We start from the raw sequence: 20,588 nt of genomic DNA on the forward strand, positions 1-20,588 counted from the left end.
GACAATGCCCCAATAACAGTAGGACCAAAAATGACAATGACTCCGAAATATAATGTTAGATATAATTGGTGCCTTGGACAAAATTACACTAGTATCCTTTTTAATTACTTATGTTAATAATCTCCTATAAATGTTTTATTAATCTACACCATTGATTGTATTAATTTCAAGGGCTTGGATTAGTTCTTATGTTCTTACATAACCAATGGTTCTTACTTGGGCGTCTGTGCAATTGGGTGTCCCTGCCACAATTGTATTGATATTTGATCTACTACATTGCTTTGGTCGCATTTATAACGTGTGGGCAATGATGTTGCCAAAACTGTGATCTGCTATATTGCATTGATACTATTTTAGAGAGTGTTTTTTCTTTTGTGGTTCTCTGTGTTATATTGAATTGATATTATTTTAGAGTGTTTTTCTTTTGGTGGTTCTCGTGTGCAACTTGTTTACTGGATCTGTGCACATTCCTACTAGCCCCATACATGTGTTCTTAGTTTTTCATTTATGGTTAATTGGGTGTGTTTCATATAATATTGCAGTTAACGACCATGCATTATAATTAACAATGAAATGCACAGTAGACTCCACACCCAACCAGTGAAGTATTGGGCACCAAATTGTGAAAACTCAATAACAACATACATCGGCCAGGAGTTTGATACAACGGAGCAAGGTGAGGTGTTTTACTTCAAGTACGCTAGGGTTTGATATTCGACGTAACATAGTAAAGAAGGATATAGTTGGTCAAACATTTGTGAGGTATTTGGTGCGTTCAAGACAGGGGTTTAAACAAGTCGTTCGTGGTGGGGGGTGTCGAAAGGCGGGTAGGGGATGATGAAGCTCCTGGGGTCATGCGACATAAGGCATATAATAGGGTTGGTTGCCCAGCTCGGGTTTTTTTTTTCAAGAACTTGTTGGAGATTCGCCCCACCCACCTGTTGTGCAGCGATGTGTCGAAGCTATTCATGCGGATGAACCAAAACATGGATGTTATCCACCAAAACTTTATTGCTAGTTGTGATAAAGCCAACATGGATGTTATCTACCAAAACTTTATTGCTGGTTGTGTTAAAGCCAACATTGGGCCTTCAAAATCGTTCAAGCTGTACAGATAGTTTGTTGGTGACTACTCAAGTATTGGAGCTACGCGTAATGATTTCCAGAACTTAAAACGCGACTTGTTGGGATTAATTGATGGTGCAGATGCACAGATGGTTATCAAAAAATTCCGCACAAGGCAGGAACGATGTGGCGAGTTTTTTTTTTTACTATGCAGAAGAGCAACTTTGTATGTTATTTTGGACGGATCGTGTCCCGTGGGAGAGTTACACTAGTTTTGGGGACGTAATGTCGTTTGACGCTACGTAAAACACAAACGGGTGAGTAGTAGTCCAATAAAGTTAACACAATGTGCATGGTTTTGTTTTTTTAATGACCTATAGTTCGTCATGGATTGATCGCGGTCCGTGTGCTACACAATCTGGGGTTTTATGCATGGGTAAAGATATCATGCTAACCCGATTATGCTTTTAACAAAGTAAATGTATCGTTGCAGGTACTAATTCGTTTTCGTCCTTTTCACTGGGTTTGACAACCATAAAAGATGTGTGATGTTTGGTGTCGATTTGCTTGCCAACGAAGATGTAGCCTCTTACGTTTGGTTGTTGAGAAACTTCAAACGTGCAATGGGACGTGTGTCTATTTGCACAGTTACGGATTAGGACCCTGCTTTGATAATAGCTCTGCCACAAGTATTTGAGCATACACACCACAAATTCTACATGGAGCATATAATTTCCAAAGTTGCGGAGAAAGTTGGACCACTTCTAGCCAAGGATAATGAATTCCTACGTACATTGAACGAATAACTACTGATGAGTTCGAGTTAAGATGGCATGCTGTTATGGAATGTTTTGGACTTGTCGAGCGCAGGTGGTTCCAACTTATGTTTTAATTGCGCGCAATGTGGATCCATGCGTTTTTCTAGGACATATGTATGGGTGGTTTGTTGCGTACCACTTCTAGATTTGAGGCCATTAACAGTGTTTTTTGGAGTTGCACAAGTCCTCACGCTAGCTTGGTTGAGTTCTTAAGCCATTATGACGGTGCAATCGATGAACAACGACATGAGCAGGCAAAGCTAAATGCGACATGCGAAAAGCATATGCCGAAGTTGATAACACCCTTGACAATAGAGTGACATGATGCTGCAATGTATACAATACAAGTGTTCTATGAAATTCAGGCCAAAATTGCAAGTGTGTGTTTCTCTTGCCGTCTAGTGAGTGTTTATTGATCAGGGATGGTTGGATGTTATGTAATACACGATGTTGGGGGAAGTGAATCCGAGGTCGAGTACAACAGTGAAGAAAATGGCATAAAGTGTACTTGTAAGATGTTTGAAAGGGTAGTGCTATTGTGCAGACACGCTTTCGAAGGTCTTAAGGATGCTTGCATGGAGGTGATCCCCGCCACATATGTGCTTGCACAGTGGTCGCGCGCTGCCTGGGTATAACCAGTAAGTGGGGGAGAGTTTGTGAATAATAGTGTTGACAACCTCAATATCTCCCTACAACATAAGGTGTGGGTAGATTTCCACAAGTGTGTATCCCTCGCTGGTGATGACTGAGAACGATTGGGTATCATTACTAATGCAATGTGGTTGTTGATAGTTCCGGTGTGCGACGTGGCAAGCATTCAGTAATTGAAAACTTATGTAGTAGTGTCACAGTGGATCAAGTCATCGTGCGTTTCCCAATGGTTGAGGAAAGCATTTAAAAGGAGAAAGGGAGATTTCTGCCTGTTTGAAAAAATGAGGTGAAAGGACATGCGCAACATGTGAAGAGGCAAATGACCATGACAGTCACAATTGCATGTTATGAAAGTAGAAATCAAAGGAGCATGTGTGGTTATGATTATGAGTAGATTTGTGTGGCTTTTTCTTTAAACTTGCACTAATTAAAATATAATGTTGGTGTTATAATTGCCAACAAAAAATATTATTTATTAATAAATTAATCGTGTTGGATGATTTATTTTAATCATATATTCGAATTGTGATTAAGACATTGTATCATATAAGTTTTTCAGCACTACTAATTGGTAGAGGTGGACATATGCGCATAAATGATAGTGCACAGAAGCTTGATCTGGACTATTGCACAAGCGATTGGGTTGGGGGGCGTGGGGTAGGCATGACCAATGTTTCAGCTCGGGTTCCTCAAATGGCCAAACCAAAACCGGAACCGGAACCTTATATTAAGGTTCCATTCTAATCGTGAGTTTAGTTATTTATTTAGTTTTGTAGCAATGTTACTATGATTTGGTTTTGTTTATTTTTTTTGTCTTGTTTTTTAGTTTTAACAATGTTGTGAGTTGAGTTTTATTTATTATTATTTTTTCTTTTGTTTTGTTTTGTTTTTTTTTAAATGTCTTGTTTTAACATAGGTGGGCTCCAGCTTGGCTGATATAATATAATAGAGGTAAATGGAAAACTTCAGTTCATCAAACCATGCATCATTGTGTATTTGTGTGGCTTAGTAGTAAGTATACAAGTACAACAACTGGAATTACATCCCCATGTTCATCAATTGCTTTTTGCTAAACTTTAATGTTAAACTAAAAAAAGATAAAAATAATTTTGGCTTGCACTTAATTTTACCGAGATTAAGTTGCCTATGTATCTTATTGAAACTTCAATAAGAATCAAAGTCTATGTAGTTCTCTTACCTTTTTTTAAGAGTCAGTTTGTTCCCCTTCGTTTGCAATAGTGGTCGCATACTTGCATCATCGGAAAAGAAATCGTTGATGATGCTTGATTTATCTTTTTCTTGTGCTCTTAGTTTTGCCAATCCCCAATTGATTGTGTAAACTTGAATTTCGATTGATTGCAGCGTCATTCTTGAATGAGTCTCATCCAACATGTTTCCACATGCACTAAATTCATGTTCTACTGCTACAATAGAAGCAGGAGTTCCAAAAATTCGTTTCACAATAATAGATAAAATAAGAAAAAAAATTCATGGTCTTCCTACCACTGCAAAACATCAAGATCACTATCATTATCCAAAAATACAAAATAAGTATTTAAATATATTTCTGCCTCGGATAATGCTAGAGAAGATGATGAACCTGTCCCACTGGTTTCACGACTTTTACCCGCTCTAGCTAACAGGTTAAAGCCTCTACTTCGTAGAGATGATTGCGAGCTTTGCGAACTACTTTGGGAAGACATACTAATATTCAACGAATGACCATAAACTTGTAAATATTATTCACACAAACTATGAAACAAATTTGTTATTTCACTATGTACACAATTAATTTTGACATATTCTGGGTCTATAGGATCAACTAATTCTAAACATTCATATTAATTTTGTAAGAAAGCATTTAAACATACTAATTTACAGCGATGATCAAAACACATTACAATTAAATAAATTATAGGAATATGTATATAATATTCTAAAAACTTTGATTTAATGCATAAAATAGCAGCACTGAATATAGGTTCATCACGAAACTCAAAGAGCTTACAAACAATATTTAAAACATAAATTAAAAATAAATGTGTAGTTAGATAATATACGCAAAGTCAAAGTAGCATCATTAAATTCTTTTAATAATTCACAATTTTTTGTACATGTACCCCAATGCTGTGGAAATAAATGAATATCACTATTATTTGAAAAAAAAAAAAAGGAACATAACAAATTTTTGTAATAATAGTACTACTAAGCAAAGTAAACATAGAATTACAACGAGTTGGTACATCACGAGAAAATATTTTTGGAGGCGTATTATTTCTTTTACAAAATCTACTAAATTTTTTTTGCGCATTAGGATATTTCCACAAATAAACAACATCTCTAATAGGTTTAATACTACTACTAAGAAAACTTAAACCAGCTTGAACGCATAAATTTAAAACATGACAAATACATCTTTGATGAAAAAACTTACCTCCAAAATAATATGGAACACATAAATCCTTAAAAGCAGGGATTGCAGCAATATTATTGGAAGCATGATCAAAACCAACTGTAAAAATTTTGTGAGTAATTTTATATTGAGTTTATTACCGAAATGGTATCTCGACTATTGCGAAATTACCAATTTGGTTCTCGACAATTTTTCTTGCCCAATTAAGTGTTCGACTTTGAAAAATTTAACTAATTTGGTGCAAGTTTGCAAGTAAAAAGTGCAAGTAAATCATTTACAAATGCAAGTAATTTACCTTGATAATATTCATGCACCCAATGATAAAGTCTTTCACACAAGTGCACTGAACGATAACATCTTGTGCAACTAATGATAACATTAGGTGCACTTAATATTGATGTCCAGTGCCTCAATGTACATTTTACTTGCACTTGTAATACATTTTACTTGCACTTATGTGCACTATATGAAACTGTTACTTGCACTTTCAACACAATTTACTTGCACTTCGATGTTCAATTATTTGCGAAAATACCACCATTTTTATAAATCAATGTTTCTAATCCGTTAGATTTGGACATGTGGACAACTGTGAGTGATTCGTATTTCTCTCCTGGCTACCCGTTCTCACATGAATGGAGTCATATATATATATATATATATATATATATTTGTGTGTGTGTGTGTGCGCGTGTGTGTGTTGTGTGTGTGTTATCATGTGCGGTAATAGGTTGCAGGTAAAAGATGGGTTTAATCTTAGCCCCTGATCTAGCCAAAATCAACAGCCTAGCTTGAAGAAAACTTTAAAAAAAATGTGGTGACATTATGGTAATTTTGCATAAGTTCAAAACTTAAGGTGCATTGTTTTATAACTTAAGGTGCATAGTTTTATAACTTAAGGTGTGTATGCTTAATGTTTTAGGTGCGTCACTTTCTAGTTTAAGGTGTATCAGTTTAAAAGTTAAGGTGCTTAAGTTTTAAGATTAAAGTGCGTTGTTTTATAGCTTAAGGTGCGTATGTTTAAAACTTAAGATGCGTCACTTTTCTAGTTTAAGCTGCATCAGTTTAAAACTTAAGATGTGTTGTTTTATAGCTTAAGGTGCGTAGTTTTATAGCTTAAAGTGCGTATGTTTAAAGCTTAAAGTGCTTCACTTTTCTAGTTTATGGTGCATCAGTTTAAACTTAATGTGCATTGCTTTATAGCTTAAAGTGCGTAGTTTTATATATCTTAAGGTGCATTAGTTTGAGATAATTGATCATTTGCATGCATATTGGTAGAAAACGCGTCTTTTTTAAAAATTCTTGATTTGACATGTTGATCTAGCTTAGATCAATGGCTCAGATCTCACCTGATCTTTCACCTAGATAGTCTTGCTCGAGCCACTTAAGGCTATTATTTGTTTCACAAGTGATGTGGACCAAAATATATAATAAAAGAATTATATGTAAGCCTAGTAATTTGTATTAAATTTCTAAACAATTTTTTTTATAAATTTATTACAAAATAAATATTTTTTATGAAAATAAATAATATAAACAAAAAACTAATTATAATTATTATATTATAGTATTAATATATTTAATCATTTTTAGTTAGAATTTGGAAATGAAGATTTATATTGATTAAATGATGTATAAGTTTACATTTATTAGTGCAAATGCAATAGGGGAGTAGTTTATTACATTTGGAAGTTTAAAATATTAATTTGAAAATGTCAAAAATTTTAGCCAAGCTCATCTGATAAGTTTGAAAACTTTAAGTTTAAGGGTTATAAAGCTAAAATTAAAATTTTAAACCTGACCAAGGAAAAAAAAAAATTTATCGGAACCAATAAGCCTAACAACCCAATAAAACTAGCCTGAAACCAAATGAATTGGCATGCCTACTGTCATGGCAAATTATGCTGTGGACCCAGGTCCACCTTGCAAGGTAGACCTGGGTCCAAAATTACGTCGTTTTTGTCTTTTTTTTTTTTAAATTAGTAAACATATTGCTGAATATAGAGTTGTCCAAAAATGTGTGAATGTAGAGGTTTTAAAGTGTGAATGTATAGTATAGAAATCGTGAATGTAGATTTATGATTGTGTGAATGTAGAATTGCCCAGAAATGTGTGAATGTAGAGGTTTCAAATTGTGAATATGAAGTATAGAAATCGTGAATGTAGAGTTATGCATGTGTGAATCTGTAATAGAGTTAAGAAGTTCTAGCAACTTGTAGCCCTGTAATGTGTGAATGTGGAGTTCTCAAGTTGTGAATATGGAGTATATGACCTATGAATATAGAATTTTGAATGTGTGAATGCATAACAGTAGTAATATAGTTACTAAACATATAATCCTGTAATGTGTGAATGTGGAGTTTACAAAGTGTGAATGTAGAGTATCATATAATCCTATAATGTGTGAATGTGGAGTTTACAAAGTGTGAATGTAGAGTATAGTGCATGTGAATGTAAATCCAGGTCCACCTTGCAAGGTGGACCTGGGTCCACGACATAACAACCCTACTGTCATAAGGCAAATAATATTTCCATTTGTATTATTACTAAAAAATGAATTATGCTTATTTGAATTTTATCACAAGTCCATTTGATTTCACAAATTAACATGTAGAGGAATTTTTAAAATTTTAATTTGAGGATTACATTTTTATTTGACCATTATTATCTCAATTGTTTATAATAACAACGAGAAAGAAAAAAAAAAAACAAAAAAAGTTTGAGAAGGAATGGGCATGATGCAGGACAAATAACAACCATCCTACAAATGGCCATCATGCATGTCTACCTTGCTTTCATAATCAAGGAATTCTGTCTCACATCTTGATATAATACTTAGCTCACTGATTCAATAAATAATATTTTTAAAAAAAAATTAAAACAAGACTACAATAATGTACAAATTATATCTAAAGTAGGCAAATCTCTTGTGTGTGCCAATATTTAACCATGTCTGCTGAACCGCTGAGTTATCGTAATTTACATCCTCCCAAATACTTTATTGAGCCAGGATATAGAGATCCTTTGGGATGGGAGATATTCAACCTTGGGAAAGAATAAACAACATCCGGCGTCCGTAAGGACAACCCAGGTGGTAAGAGTGCTCTACCTACAGCCGAGAGGTTGGAGGTTCGATCCTCAAACCCTTGGGTTTGAACCGGTCAGTTATGGGTAACCTAGGCTGGTTTACCTCCTTATGGTCTTTTGCCGACTAGGGTCAGGGCGAGGAGAAAACCTCGTTAAAAGAACAAACAACATCCGAGAGAAATGAATTAAAAGAAAATCAATAACTTAACAAAAAGCACCATGTCAAAAAGGGTTCCTGAATATATGCTCTGTCGCAGGGTGTAGCAACATGATATTTATAGGCAACATTTTTTTTTAAATAAAAATAGCCGTTGCCCGGCAGCGGCCGGAAATATGGTCGTTGCCAGGTAACAACGCTAATTTTGGTCATTGCTAGTATATATATTGACATGATTCAAGGAGTTGCAGGAATAAATTTTGTCTATTATCTCAACACCACACCAGTCCAAGATCATCACTTTGCATTTGCACTATCCCAAAAACTCTCTATGATGCATTGATGTAGATGCTCTAAGACCCACATGATAAAAATATCATATCCTTGTTTGCCACATCATAGAGTAAAAGTGAGGGAATAGAAACAAACAACATATTGGAGAAATGGATTAAACAAAAATCAAGAACTTAACAAAAAACACCATGTCAAGAAGAGTTCCTGATTATATGCTCTATCGGCTGGAGTGTAAAAGGCCTATGGGATTAGAGATATTCAACCTTAGGGAAGAAACCTTGGGGAAGAATAAACAGCATACTAGAGAAATGAATTAAAATAAAGTCAAGAACTTAACAAAAAACACCATGTCAAGAAGAGTTCCTGAATAGCACATTACATATACCATATACTAGAATGATGCTACACACATCTTCTGACGAAGAAAGAAGTACTGAGGGAGTACAAACCCCAATTCTTTAGGTCTACAAAAACAATTTGTTCCAATACATTCATTGATTAACACCAGGGGAGGGCCACTACTAGAATTGCTACGACTTTACAAAAAATCAACCAACTTCAATTCACAACGGTCTGGTATAAGCATCCTGTATGTACGCTGAGGCCTGCTCTTCTGAGAGCTGCTTCCCTTCCACCAATCCTTTGATCAGGACATCAGCATAGGCTTTGGGAGGTGCACGGATCGGAAACTTACCTGATTTGAAGCTATCGACATCTGACGAGGTACACCTGCGTGACAAGAAATTGAAGATTAGAGAACCAAATGGACGGGTTAAGTTTGAGATGGATGTAAAAAGGTAAGTATGCTTACGTCATTGTTAGGATTGGGATTCCACCCTCCTTCCCCAGGTAAAGAACATTGTGGTACCAGCCTCTCTACATGAAATATAAGCAGCATCCGTGACATAAGAGGAATAGTGTTGAAACAAATATCTCGATTATGTCAAATACAATGCTCGATCTATTAAAAAAATATTGCAAACAGCATATGAATTCTAAAACGATATTGCATAATTAGAAAAAGAAAGGATACTGTTGCCAGTTTCTGAAAGACTGATTGCAATGGCAGTACTGCATATACAATCCATTGATAATATCCCCAAATATAATACAATACTCTTGGAATAAAACAAAATTGGCCTTTAAGTAAACAATTGTAAAGTAAAAAACATATTGACAACCAAAAAATTGGTTATTATAACTTTTCAAAATAAAGCAAAACATATTTCTAAAGAGCAAATATCATTTTTAGTCCCTCAACTATAATATATGTATCAATTTTGGTCCTTGATTATTAAAAATTTCAAATTAGGTGCATGACTATTCAATTTGTATCACATTTGGTCCTTGACTATTAACATTTTCAAATTAAGTGCATGACTATCATTTTGTATCACATTTAGTCATGCCGTTAAATTTTCCGGCCAAATTTCCGGCGAAGTCACCGGTGACCGACTAATTTATTTAATTTTTATTTTAAAAATTATTTTAATACTCCGTAACTTTTAAATAAAAAAAAAACTTAAAAATAAAAAATAATAATAATAAAATAGAAAACGCCGGTCACCCCCGATGACTTCGCCGGAAATTTGACCGGAAAATTTAACGGCAGGACCAAATGTGATACAAAATGAATAGTCATGCACCTAATTTGAAAATGTTAATAGTCAAGGACCAAAAGTGATACAAATTGAATAGTCATGGACCTAATTTGAAATTTTTAATAGTCAAGGACCAAAATTAATACATGTATTATAGTTGAGGGACTAAAAATGATATTTTCTCTATTTCTAAACACCTAAAATTGTAATTTCAAAAATGATACTTCTTCTAATCCTCTATCCCATTTAACCTGTCCAGTTTACTGTTCATTGGCCAAACCAACTATCACTTTTTTGTTTCCTTTTTTTTTAAAAGCATTTTCTTATAATTTTTAAATTTGGCTTGTTGTGTTTAATAGTGTTTTTCATGTAGTTTCTAAATATATAAATTTTGAACATTAATACTAAATTAAATATTACGAAAAATAAATTTGTAAATAACTTGAGTCAAGTCTTGTTCACCGAACTAGATACATAAAATGGGACAATACATTAGTTTTCATGTGTTTTATAAATTTTTCTTATAATTCTTTTGAGTTATTACTTGCACAATGCAGTTAATTTAGAGAAAGTAAAATTTTGAAGAAAAATTATTATTTTCCTAGACTAAAAAATTAAGTGTCTTGTTTTTTTTTTGAAAACAATTAAGTGTCTTGTTAGGATAAACATTTATGATTTTATATTTACTCACACCACCATGCTCTACTTCAACTTAAAGCTTAGGTGTTAAAAAAAATGTCGCAAAAAAAATAAAAATAAAAAATTAAAGCTTAGGTTATAAGTGAAGATACACATTTATATTTGTCCATAATTCAAAAGATAAGCATAATTACATCTGAAACTTCAAAAGCAAATAGTCTTTTCAGCAATTATTGTAGTATACTAGTATTAGAGCGGTTAAAGGTGTAAATTCTTTTGTATTTAGGGAGATGAAAGGGTTACTATTTATACCTTCAAGGGAATCAAAGTGCAATGAATTCTTCAAACTAATTTTGAACCTTATATTCAGTCAGCTAGCATTACATACAAGTGAAGGAATACTAACTGGTATTTAAAAAAAATAGAAAAAGAAAAAGTGGTAACACAAAAATGATGCATTTGACTACAATGTGTACCTTTACAGCCTCCACTGAGATGGTTTTTTCGTTTTCAATAGAGTGTAAAGCAATCAAATCAAATAAAGGAGCTCTCATGTCATAGTTTGGATCATTTTCCTGAAGTAAAATATCATTGAACTGATCAAGCCTGTGATAATGAATAACAGGAAAAAATTAGTTTCAAATGATGATTAAGGCATACTTCCTATTTATTTTCACAAATTAACATGTGAGGTGTGATAATTTCAGATAACTAATCAGTTAACTTACTAATACATTCAGATTAAAATAGAAGAAGATTGAATAGCATACGTGATTCTATAGAGGCATGTGTAAGCTTTGTCTTGAGTGCTTTCAGGATGAAGAAAAGCAACACCCCCATGGCCCCATGTAACCGTATGATCACGACCAAAAAACAACCGATGGGGGATGGTCTTCCATATGATCTCCTTTGGCAGGCTTTTGTCCATTGCACCAGCACATTGGTTTTGCATTCCTTCAACCTGGACATAATTTTACAATTAGGGAATGCTCAAATGCATACAGAATGTTAAAATAATCATATAAAACATTAAAAAAATAATTAAATAAAACTCTACAGTAATCTATATTGAGTTAAGAAAGTTCAAAAAATTGCTTTAAAATATCATCTATGATAATCTCTTATGGACTTTAACTTTCATAAAACGATAGACATTTAACTTGCAGAAACAATAGAAATGAGAGGTTTAAGAATGCAATTGGTCCTTGTGCATTTGAAAAATGTTCATTTCAGTCATTGTACAATTAAATTAGACCATTTAATCTTTATACATTAAAAGGTGACAATTAAAAGCAATAGTAAACTCTGATAATTGCAACACTCTTAGATCTGCTTAAGTTTCACAAATGTGGTTTACTAACTTAACTTTGGATGAGCTGATGTTCTACAGATAATTTGTATGTCCATCAAAAAGAAAAAGATATACCTTTCCACCTTCAATATAGCAGCGCAATCTTGGAAAATACATATTTGATCCAAAAGTGGCATACCAAATCCCTATCTTTTGAAGTTCTGATCGCCAAGTGGAAGAAACAGCAATGGCTTGGTCTGCATTATAAAACAAAAGTCAGACAAACAAATGAGCAATCTTTTGTAATGGGATTTGATAGCATTTGCTTTCTTTACCAGCAGCGTCCTCATTAACTTTCAGGCTCGAAAGTGGTACTATCACATTATCAATGACCTTATCAAGATCTTCAGCTACTGTATGTGTACCGCTATCTTCATCTTCAGAATCTGAGCTAATGATCTGCAGCAAAAGGATTGCAATGTCAAATGGTTGAAATAATATATGTAATTTGCTAGTGAAAAGCTGAATGAAACTAGGAACAGAAGGAATTACAAAGCAACAATTTTAGGGAAATAAAGTTAGGTTTACTGTTCTGTATGATTCCATTTTTATTGATTTGAAGTTTTGAACAGACAATATATTCTGATAGAATTAATGAAACTTCTTTTTTAGAAGCCAAATAACTATGAGCCTATTCATCCTCATAGGCACAATTTCCACATTATCATGGTTTTCAGTTTTTAATTGACTAGTAACTATGGAGTAAAACTTCTAGTTTCAACAAAAAATTTCAATCCCATCAACATGGTAAAAAAAAAAAAAAAAACAGAATTCTCACATGAACATAAGGTGCTCTTTCACTGGTTACTTTGTCAGCTAACTTCTCCGATAGTGTCGGCCAAAATGCACTTAATTCTTCACGGACCTGAAGATATTTTGTTTATGCACCATTGATTGAGGTAAATCAGTGAATTAAGCATTACATATACAATCTCAGTATCAATAGAGTAGCTATTATACTGTATAGTGTACAGAACCAACAAAACAGCTAGTCATGCAATAATATAAAATCACGGGCTATTTGCCAAGGAATAAAGTAATCTTCTTACATTTTGAATTACTTTCCATGTGGATTCAAATGGATAAGCCTCCGATGACCCGGGAATAGGCTTTTGTTGCAACAATACTTCAACACATGCTTGGGCTGACTTTGCTATAGAGTCAAGGTTATATCCCCCTTCAAGTGCCAAAACAATCTTCCCTCCAGCAAACTCCATTAACTAGAGATGGGCGAGTTATGCAAATAAGTTTACTTTGGTGCTTGAAAGAAGAGAATAACTATGCAACAGGAAAAAATAAAGAGTTTACATCATACATACATCAGTGAATAAACTAGAATGAGAAATGGATAAATCAAGGGAACAAAGATTCATCAAAAAAAGAATTCACCTATTGATATTTACAAGGACTTGTCTACTTACCTTGCTCAACATTACTGAGTACCCATATGGACTAACTCGACATCCACCGAGAGGATCACCAACAGCTGTTTGTAGCATTGCATCAAGTTTATAACTCAATGTTATAAAAATACAATTATTGGCAAGCAAATCATGGCTACATAAAAAGAATGGAATGACAACTAGACAGAACGAAGCGAGGGGGCTAGCATAAATAACGAAATTAACACATAATAATATGATATGAAATACTGGACAAAATAATTCCAGCTTTCTATGCTAACCAGCATCAAATCCTGCAGAGACGAAAACCATGTCAGGACAGAACTTTTTTGCCACAGGAGTTAATATATGGTCCCAAACTGCAAGATAGTCTGCATCACCACAACGGCCATTCTCCCAAGGCACATTTATGTTATATCCTGCTCCTAACCCTTCCCCAGTCATCAGATGGGATCCATCACCACCAGCTGGATAGAAACTCCCAGACTCATACCTGTAACACAAACAATTGGGATGAGAAATTTTCTAAAATTGACCTTTAGTATCTAAAGCGTAAAGGCCAGGTAAAATGAAAAAAGTTGTCCTACACTCCTACTTGAAGGAGGAGACAAGGACCAGTGCATTCTGATCAAACTTATTATCTTGTTAACCTAATCCATTTCTATGAAAACTGCATGATACATGTAGTTGGAACAAAATTAAAAATAAAAAATAAGTAAAAAAAAAAAACAAATGAACTTGATTAAATACCTATGAACAGAAAAGAAAAGTACACGGGGATCCTTCCAAAATGTACTTTGAGTACCATTTCCATGGTGAACATCCCAATCAACAATTAAAACTTTGTTAATGCCCAAATCTTTCTGCAATTTAACAAGTAAATATGAAGTTAATGCATGAAGAACTATGAAAATGTGTCTTTAACAAAAAGATCTGATAGAAAAATGTTTCAGTGATCTTAAGTTGTATAATGAAATTTGCTCTCACTCGTTCATTCAATAAGTAACTTGTTGCAATAGCAACATTATTGTACAGGCAAAATCCCATGGGTTCATTCTTCTCTGCATGATGTCCAGGAGGCCTTACAATAGCAAAGGCAGAATCAAGTTCTCCATTGGCAACTTTCTCAGCAGCCTGCATTCAGAGATTCCAACAAGCTGGCTTTTAAGAGATTCTAACAGTTTTTTTCTTGGTTGGGACATCAATACAAAGTATAATAGCAGCATCAGCAGTAAAAATGACTGCAAGAGTCAAAAATCAATTATCATACTGATAATTCTGGAAGAAAATGCAGGAAATAAGAAGCTAACAGGAAGTGTCAGTTCACAAAGTCATGTTGCCATTGACTACACAAAAGTAATGGATACAAGTTCTCTATTTTTCTGCTTAAAGGTCTCAACTCCCTATTCAATTGAAAGTCACCAGCTCCTCATAGATCATTAAATTATGAGTAAGATAGGAATCATTATGTTGGTTAGTAACATTTAAGGAAATGCTAAAATATAAGTGTCTGTACACTGCCACCTATTTGGGCAGAAAGCAATTGAGAAATTCAAACACACTACCAAATCCAGCATTCATACCTCTATGACAGAACCAGCAGCAAGATAAGCGGACTCTGATGACCCTTGATTGAAATATATGGAATTAAACTGAGCAGCAATCGAATTTCTTCGTGAATCTAACTTTGCAGAACTTATACTTTTAATCAAGTCAATGTGAAATTTAGTATGAACAAGAGCTATATGTTTATCCTCAGCTTCTTTTGCATCCAAAATTACACATCTAGAAATGAAATAAGGAAATAAAGATCAATATCAAACCAAAACGTTGAAAATCATTCCCGCCTATAATTTTCAGCTTTAGCATTAGCAACCAAAAGAAAAACCAGGGAAAATATTCAAATACAAGTTAGAGATGATACAATAAAGGCAAAATAAAAGCAATAAAGTAAACGAATCGTTAGCAACTTTGTCCTATAATGGGGGAAAACTTTTCTTTTCCGAAATTAAACTTCAACTCCCGCCTATGATATACAATTATGCTAAAAAAAAAAAGAAACACGGAACGACTAAGGAAACAAAGGGAGAAGAAATCATCAGTAATATCAAACACAAATGCAACTAAAGATTGATAGCCTCTCCTTCTCGGTAGGCATGCCAAAGTTCCGTGAACACAAAAAGCAGCTTAATAGCATCACAGACTTTAGTGAATGAAGAAATAAATTTGAAAGAAAAATGAAGAAAGGTGATAGCATAAGTGGAACGATAAAGTACCTCTTAGCGATGCCGGAAGATTGGAGGCGGTTCCAAATGACACGAATTCGGTCCGGTTTTTCGGGGTGGTCCTCGTCGTCGGGGGTTGTGTGCTTACACATTCGGTCGTCGTATATGAGGCCCACGCGCCGGTCACAGGAATCGGTGTTGGAGCCCATGGATTCAGGATTCCTGATCTTTCAACACTTCACTGCGCTCTGCCGGTGAGATTCTGAGTTCGAATTGAAAAGGATCGAAGGTTTAAAGTGTAGTGGACTGGAGAAAGGTCTGCACTCTGCAGTGTATGAGACCGATCATTTTACAATGCCGCAAATTATTGTGTGGACGTCGGTTTACGTGCTAGAATAATGAATCTCGAGGTTTTATAATAATGAATCTGGTAAGATAATGCATTTTATGGGTTAGAATGATATATTTTATATTTTAATTAAATGGAGTAGCTCAAGTGGCAAGTGAGTTCTTTTTGTGGGGAAAAATTTCGAGAGAATTCAGGTTCAAGACAATTTCCCCGGGCCAGCTCCCGTGCCTCCCGGAGCGAATGTGGGTGTACCTGGATCGTTAAGAGCATCCTTATCAGTTGGGATATTTTGCGGTTATTGAGGAGTTATTGTAAGTGTGATTAAGAAAGAGAAAATGGAGAGAGATGAATAAAGAAAACAAAACAAAATTGAAATTGGAAAAAAAAAAAAAAAAGTTATGCTGCTGTCAGGCGCGCCTGAACGTGCACAGCCAGCAACAATCGTTAGTTTAATTTTTTTTATTGGGAACCCAAAGAACCCCAAATTAGCATAAGCAACAATTTCCTTCTCTCTCCTATTTCTCACTCCTCCAAATAAGCATTTACTATTCCACTGTACCAATATTTCACTATTATGCATTGATGGTGTTGATCTAAACGGACAGAAAAAATTCCAGTGAATTTACCAAAAAAAATGTATTTTATACTTTAAAATAATGTACTTTATGAGTTATAAAAATATATTCCGTATGTTGCAGCAGTAAAGTTAAGAAAGAAGTAATGGAGAAGAAAATACATGTCGCGTGAAAAAAAAAAAAATTAACAGCATCGTCTCAGAAGATGACGTTGTTTTGGACTCTGTGTGACCACGAGCCATACAATAACGATTAGTTTACAATGGATCATGGTCCACATAAACCATGGCCAAAATAGGGGTAGCTCTTACGGTAGTTATGTTGTACGATGTGCTCAATTTTCTAATGATGGTATAATAAAATCAGAGTATGGCTATGTTTGGCAAACCTAGCTGAAAAGGTAGCTGAAAGCTGAAAAGTAGCTGAAAACTGAAAAGTTATAAGCTCGAAGCTGAAAAGTGTTTGGTAAACTTAGCTTTTTGATAAACTGATAAATGTAAAAAGACTAAAAAGGACATCTTCATACAATTTAAATAATTTTAAATTTAAATAGGTTTGTTTGTATATTAAAATATAAAATAATGAAATTAATATATGTAAATAAAATATAAAGTAAGAACATGTATTTGAAAATATATAAAGTAAAAAAAAATGTTTATAATTCATAAGATTAGTTCATATATATAAAAATTAATGTTCAAACACAAATGTCAAACTGAAATTACAACCAAACATAATGAAAAGAAAATGTCAAAAGCGTTTTAATTGAAAGGGGTAAAGGATATCATTTATTTAAAATAATAAGGATAAAGATGGAAAAAAGTTAAAAAGCTACTAGCTTATTTTTGAAAAGCTACCCCAAGTAGCGTTTCAAAATAAGCTCTTATTTTAAGCTACTAGCTTATTTTGAGAACATTACCAAACAGAGCTTATAGCTTATTAGTAGCTTAAAATAAGCTATAAGCTCCTAAATAAGCTCTGCCAAACAGAGTCTATGTATAAAATAAAATAGAATAACAAGTCTCATATATTGAGTATATAATGTCAAATGAAATTATTGTTAAATTAGAATGATATTTTAGTGGTATTATGATGAAATTACAATGTGTATAAATGAAATTGAATAACAAAATTGACATATTGAGTGTAGATTGTCAAATAAAACTGTAATTAAATACGAATGATACTTTAGTGATGTCGTAATAAAACTACATTATGCATAAAATGAAACTGAATAACTAGTCTCACATATTGAATGTGTGTTATTAAATGAAACTGTAATTCAATTATAATTTCACATATGTGATTAACGTCAAATTCAAAGGTTGGAATTGAATTAGGTCTACGTTAATTAATCTACGTATGGAATTCAAATTAATAGGCCATAGACTATCATGCAAAAAGAATGAAAAACAAGTAAGCAAAAAACTTATTGGATATTATTTTTGTTGTTGTTGTTAGAGGTAATAAGGGTCAAATAATCCTTGAGCTATTTGGGATATTCAATTAGGCCATCAAGCTACCTAAAAAAAAACCTTCAACTCAAAAGTAAAATGCAATTGAACCCTTTTAACGCATTATTACGTGTAAAGAACATGTTATAACTGCTATGTAATGTGCCATACATCATTTTTGCTACACACTTGAACAACAAATCATCGATTCATCGTATTTTACTTTTTTTATTTTAATTAAAATATATATATATACCATGACAGTTTGGTTCATTTTCATTATGTAGGATGAAGCGCTATTTGTCTTTTTCCTAATGACGAAAACAAAGCATTCCCCATCATTGACAAAGACAATGTTGCTCATATAGATAATTTTATTCATATTTGGCCTGCGCAGTACGTGCGGTCGTGTAGCTCAACGTATGTCGCTAGATTAAGGTGATCTGACGAGTGAATGTTATATATTAGGATTTAGGAAGTTTAATTCGCGTAAGGTAAGTGGGGATTTGTGGTAATTGTAAGTGTGGAATGTAATGTTAGGGTATAAAATGCACCAACAAACGTATTGAACCACACCATTCTACGTTGTAAAATGTACCAGTTCTCATATTAAAACACACTACTTAACCCCCACACACCAAATGCAACTACTCTCGTAAAACTCACTACCATGTGTATTAAAACACACGATTCTACGTTATAAAATGCATCACTAGACAAATTAAAACACACCATTCTACGTTATAAAATACACCACTAGACAAATTAAAACACACCATACCCAAATACACATAATTCAGATTAAAACTCACTACCATGTGTATTAAAAACACACCATTCTACTTTATAAAATGCACCACTAGACAAATTAAAACACACCATACCCAAATACACATAGTCATTTCCTGCGTGTGAGAGAGAGCCTTTATACTATACAAGTTAATTAATCATAAAAGTACCATTGTATAAATAGTGAGGCAAATCTTCTTTCCTAACCAATGTGGGACAAAAGCTACATAAGCTTTTTCCTCACACAAATTTCATCTCAAATGGGTCTACTTTGATAACCAATTTCTCATTCACCCATTATCTATTTTGAGCGTACAATATATCGATCTATTCAGCTAACTACGAAGAACCCGAATCCACTTTGACCCGATCCAAATCGGGGGTGGACCCAACTTTTAATTGTACCATAAACTGACCACTTAAAATACCATTTATGCCATTTTTTTCAACACTCATTACATAATCGAGTTAAACTTGAGCTCAAATATTACCTAATTCATTAATTTATTTCCCTTGTTCCAGTCGCAAGCCACTCTACAGCCGTTCCACTCCAGTAGTCCAGTTCGTCCAGTACTCTAGATTCTAGAAGTTCAGATCTTTACCACTAACATAGCTGTCAATTCGCGCCACGCTCATAAATTATAATTACAAAATAGTATGTTATCGCTTTGAATCGTGTGCACGGTATAAGACTATAAGTAGTACTGTCAAAATGGACCAAAGACCACGGGCTGGCCCGCACCCGCCCCGCGGTGGGACGAGTTAGGGCTACAAAAAAGATAATCCGCGAATGAGCGGACCTAACGGGCATAGTCCGCTAAGGCTCGTGACCCGCGCGGGCTAACCCGCACGGGTTGCGAGCCGTCCCGCGACCTGCAATATATATATATATATATATATATATATATATATATATATATATTCATGTGTGTACTATACACATGAATATATACTATACACATGAATATATATTCATGTGTACACTTTGTGTACAAAGTATAATTAAAAAAAAAGAAGAGCAAAATCAAAAGTTCGCGGGCTGGCCCACATGACCCGTCAACCCGCGTGAGGCGGGCTAGGGTTGTATGAATCCTAGTCCGCGGCCTAACGGGGCGTCCCGCAAAAGACCGTCAAAATTAAGATGGGGCGGCCCGGCCAGCTTTAGATGAAAAGTTAGGGGTAATAATGTAATATAAGTATTGACATAGCCAACTAACATAGGGGTAATAATGTAATATTAGCACATCAACGCCAAGCGACGGCGCAAATTATACTGTGGACCATCGTCATGACTGATACTACAGTTGTGTTGAACAGATACTACAGTTGTGTTGAAAAGATACTGCAGTTGTATTGAAAGAAAACTGTAGTTGCTAGACCGCTCATCTGTTCAACACAACTGCAATATCCGTTCAACACAACTGTAGTGTCCGTTCAATATAAATGCAGTATCAGTTCAACACAACTGCAGTTCCAGACGGATGAAACGGCCCATGTTCCGCACAATTGCAGTTCCCTTTCAACACAGCTGCAGTATCCGTTCAACACAACTGCAGTATCAATTCAACACATCTACAGTATCAGTCATGACCTATGGTCCACAATGCACTGTGGACCATGGTCCACGTATAACGACTGAAGCTACGGAGCCAAATTTGACGAACCGGTTAATTCAGGAATATATATATACACATACCAATTTGCCAAATTTGAGCTC

At 34.3% G+C, this 20,588-nt stretch overlaps 1 protein-coding gene across 1 annotated transcript; it reads right to left on the bottom strand.

Moving 5' to 3' along the window:
• Window positions 1–8,798: 8,798 nt before the first annotated feature.
• Window positions 8,799–16,073, bottom strand: LOC115997209 (histone deacetylase 5). The gene is made up of 14 exons (XM_031236719.1): window positions 15,756–16,073; window positions 15,063–15,264; window positions 14,467–14,613; window positions 14,230–14,342; window positions 13,761–13,972; window positions 13,498–13,562; window positions 13,126–13,296; window positions 12,855–12,941; window positions 12,352–12,475; window positions 12,152–12,273; window positions 11,496–11,686; window positions 11,202–11,331; window positions 9,297–9,361; window positions 8,799–9,214 (listed from the first exon to the last, which is right to left on the bottom strand). The coding sequence occupies exons 1-14, from the start codon at window positions 15,911–15,913 to the stop codon at window positions 9,049–9,051; spliced, it is 1,953 nt and encodes a 650-aa protein (XP_031092579.1). The 5' UTR covers window positions 15,914–16,073; the 3' UTR covers window positions 8,799–9,048.
• Window positions 16,074–20,588: the final 4,515 nt, after the last annotated feature.

Source organism: Ipomoea triloba, chromosome 11 (assembly GCF_003576645.1).
Source record: "Ipomoea triloba cultivar NCNSP0323 chromosome 11, ASM357664v1".
In the NCBI taxonomy this organism is placed as follows: Eukaryota; Viridiplantae; Streptophyta; class Magnoliopsida; order Solanales; family Convolvulaceae; genus Ipomoea; species Ipomoea triloba.

Excerpts from the sequence above, each read along its gene's own strand:
- LOC115997209 (XM_031236719.1), bottom strand. The coding sequence starts at position 15,913 with ATGGGCTCCAACACCGATTCCTGTGACCGGCGCGTGGGCCTCATATAC. Across the intron at positions 15,265-15,755 it reads TCTTCCGGCATCGCTAAGAG|ATGTGTAATTTTGGATGCAA; the intron begins GTACTTTATCGT and ends TTTCATTTCTAG. Across the intron at positions 9,215-9,296 it reads ATCCCAATCCTAACAATGAC|GTGTACCTCGTCAGATGTCG; the intron begins GTAAGCATACTT and ends CTTGTCACGCAG.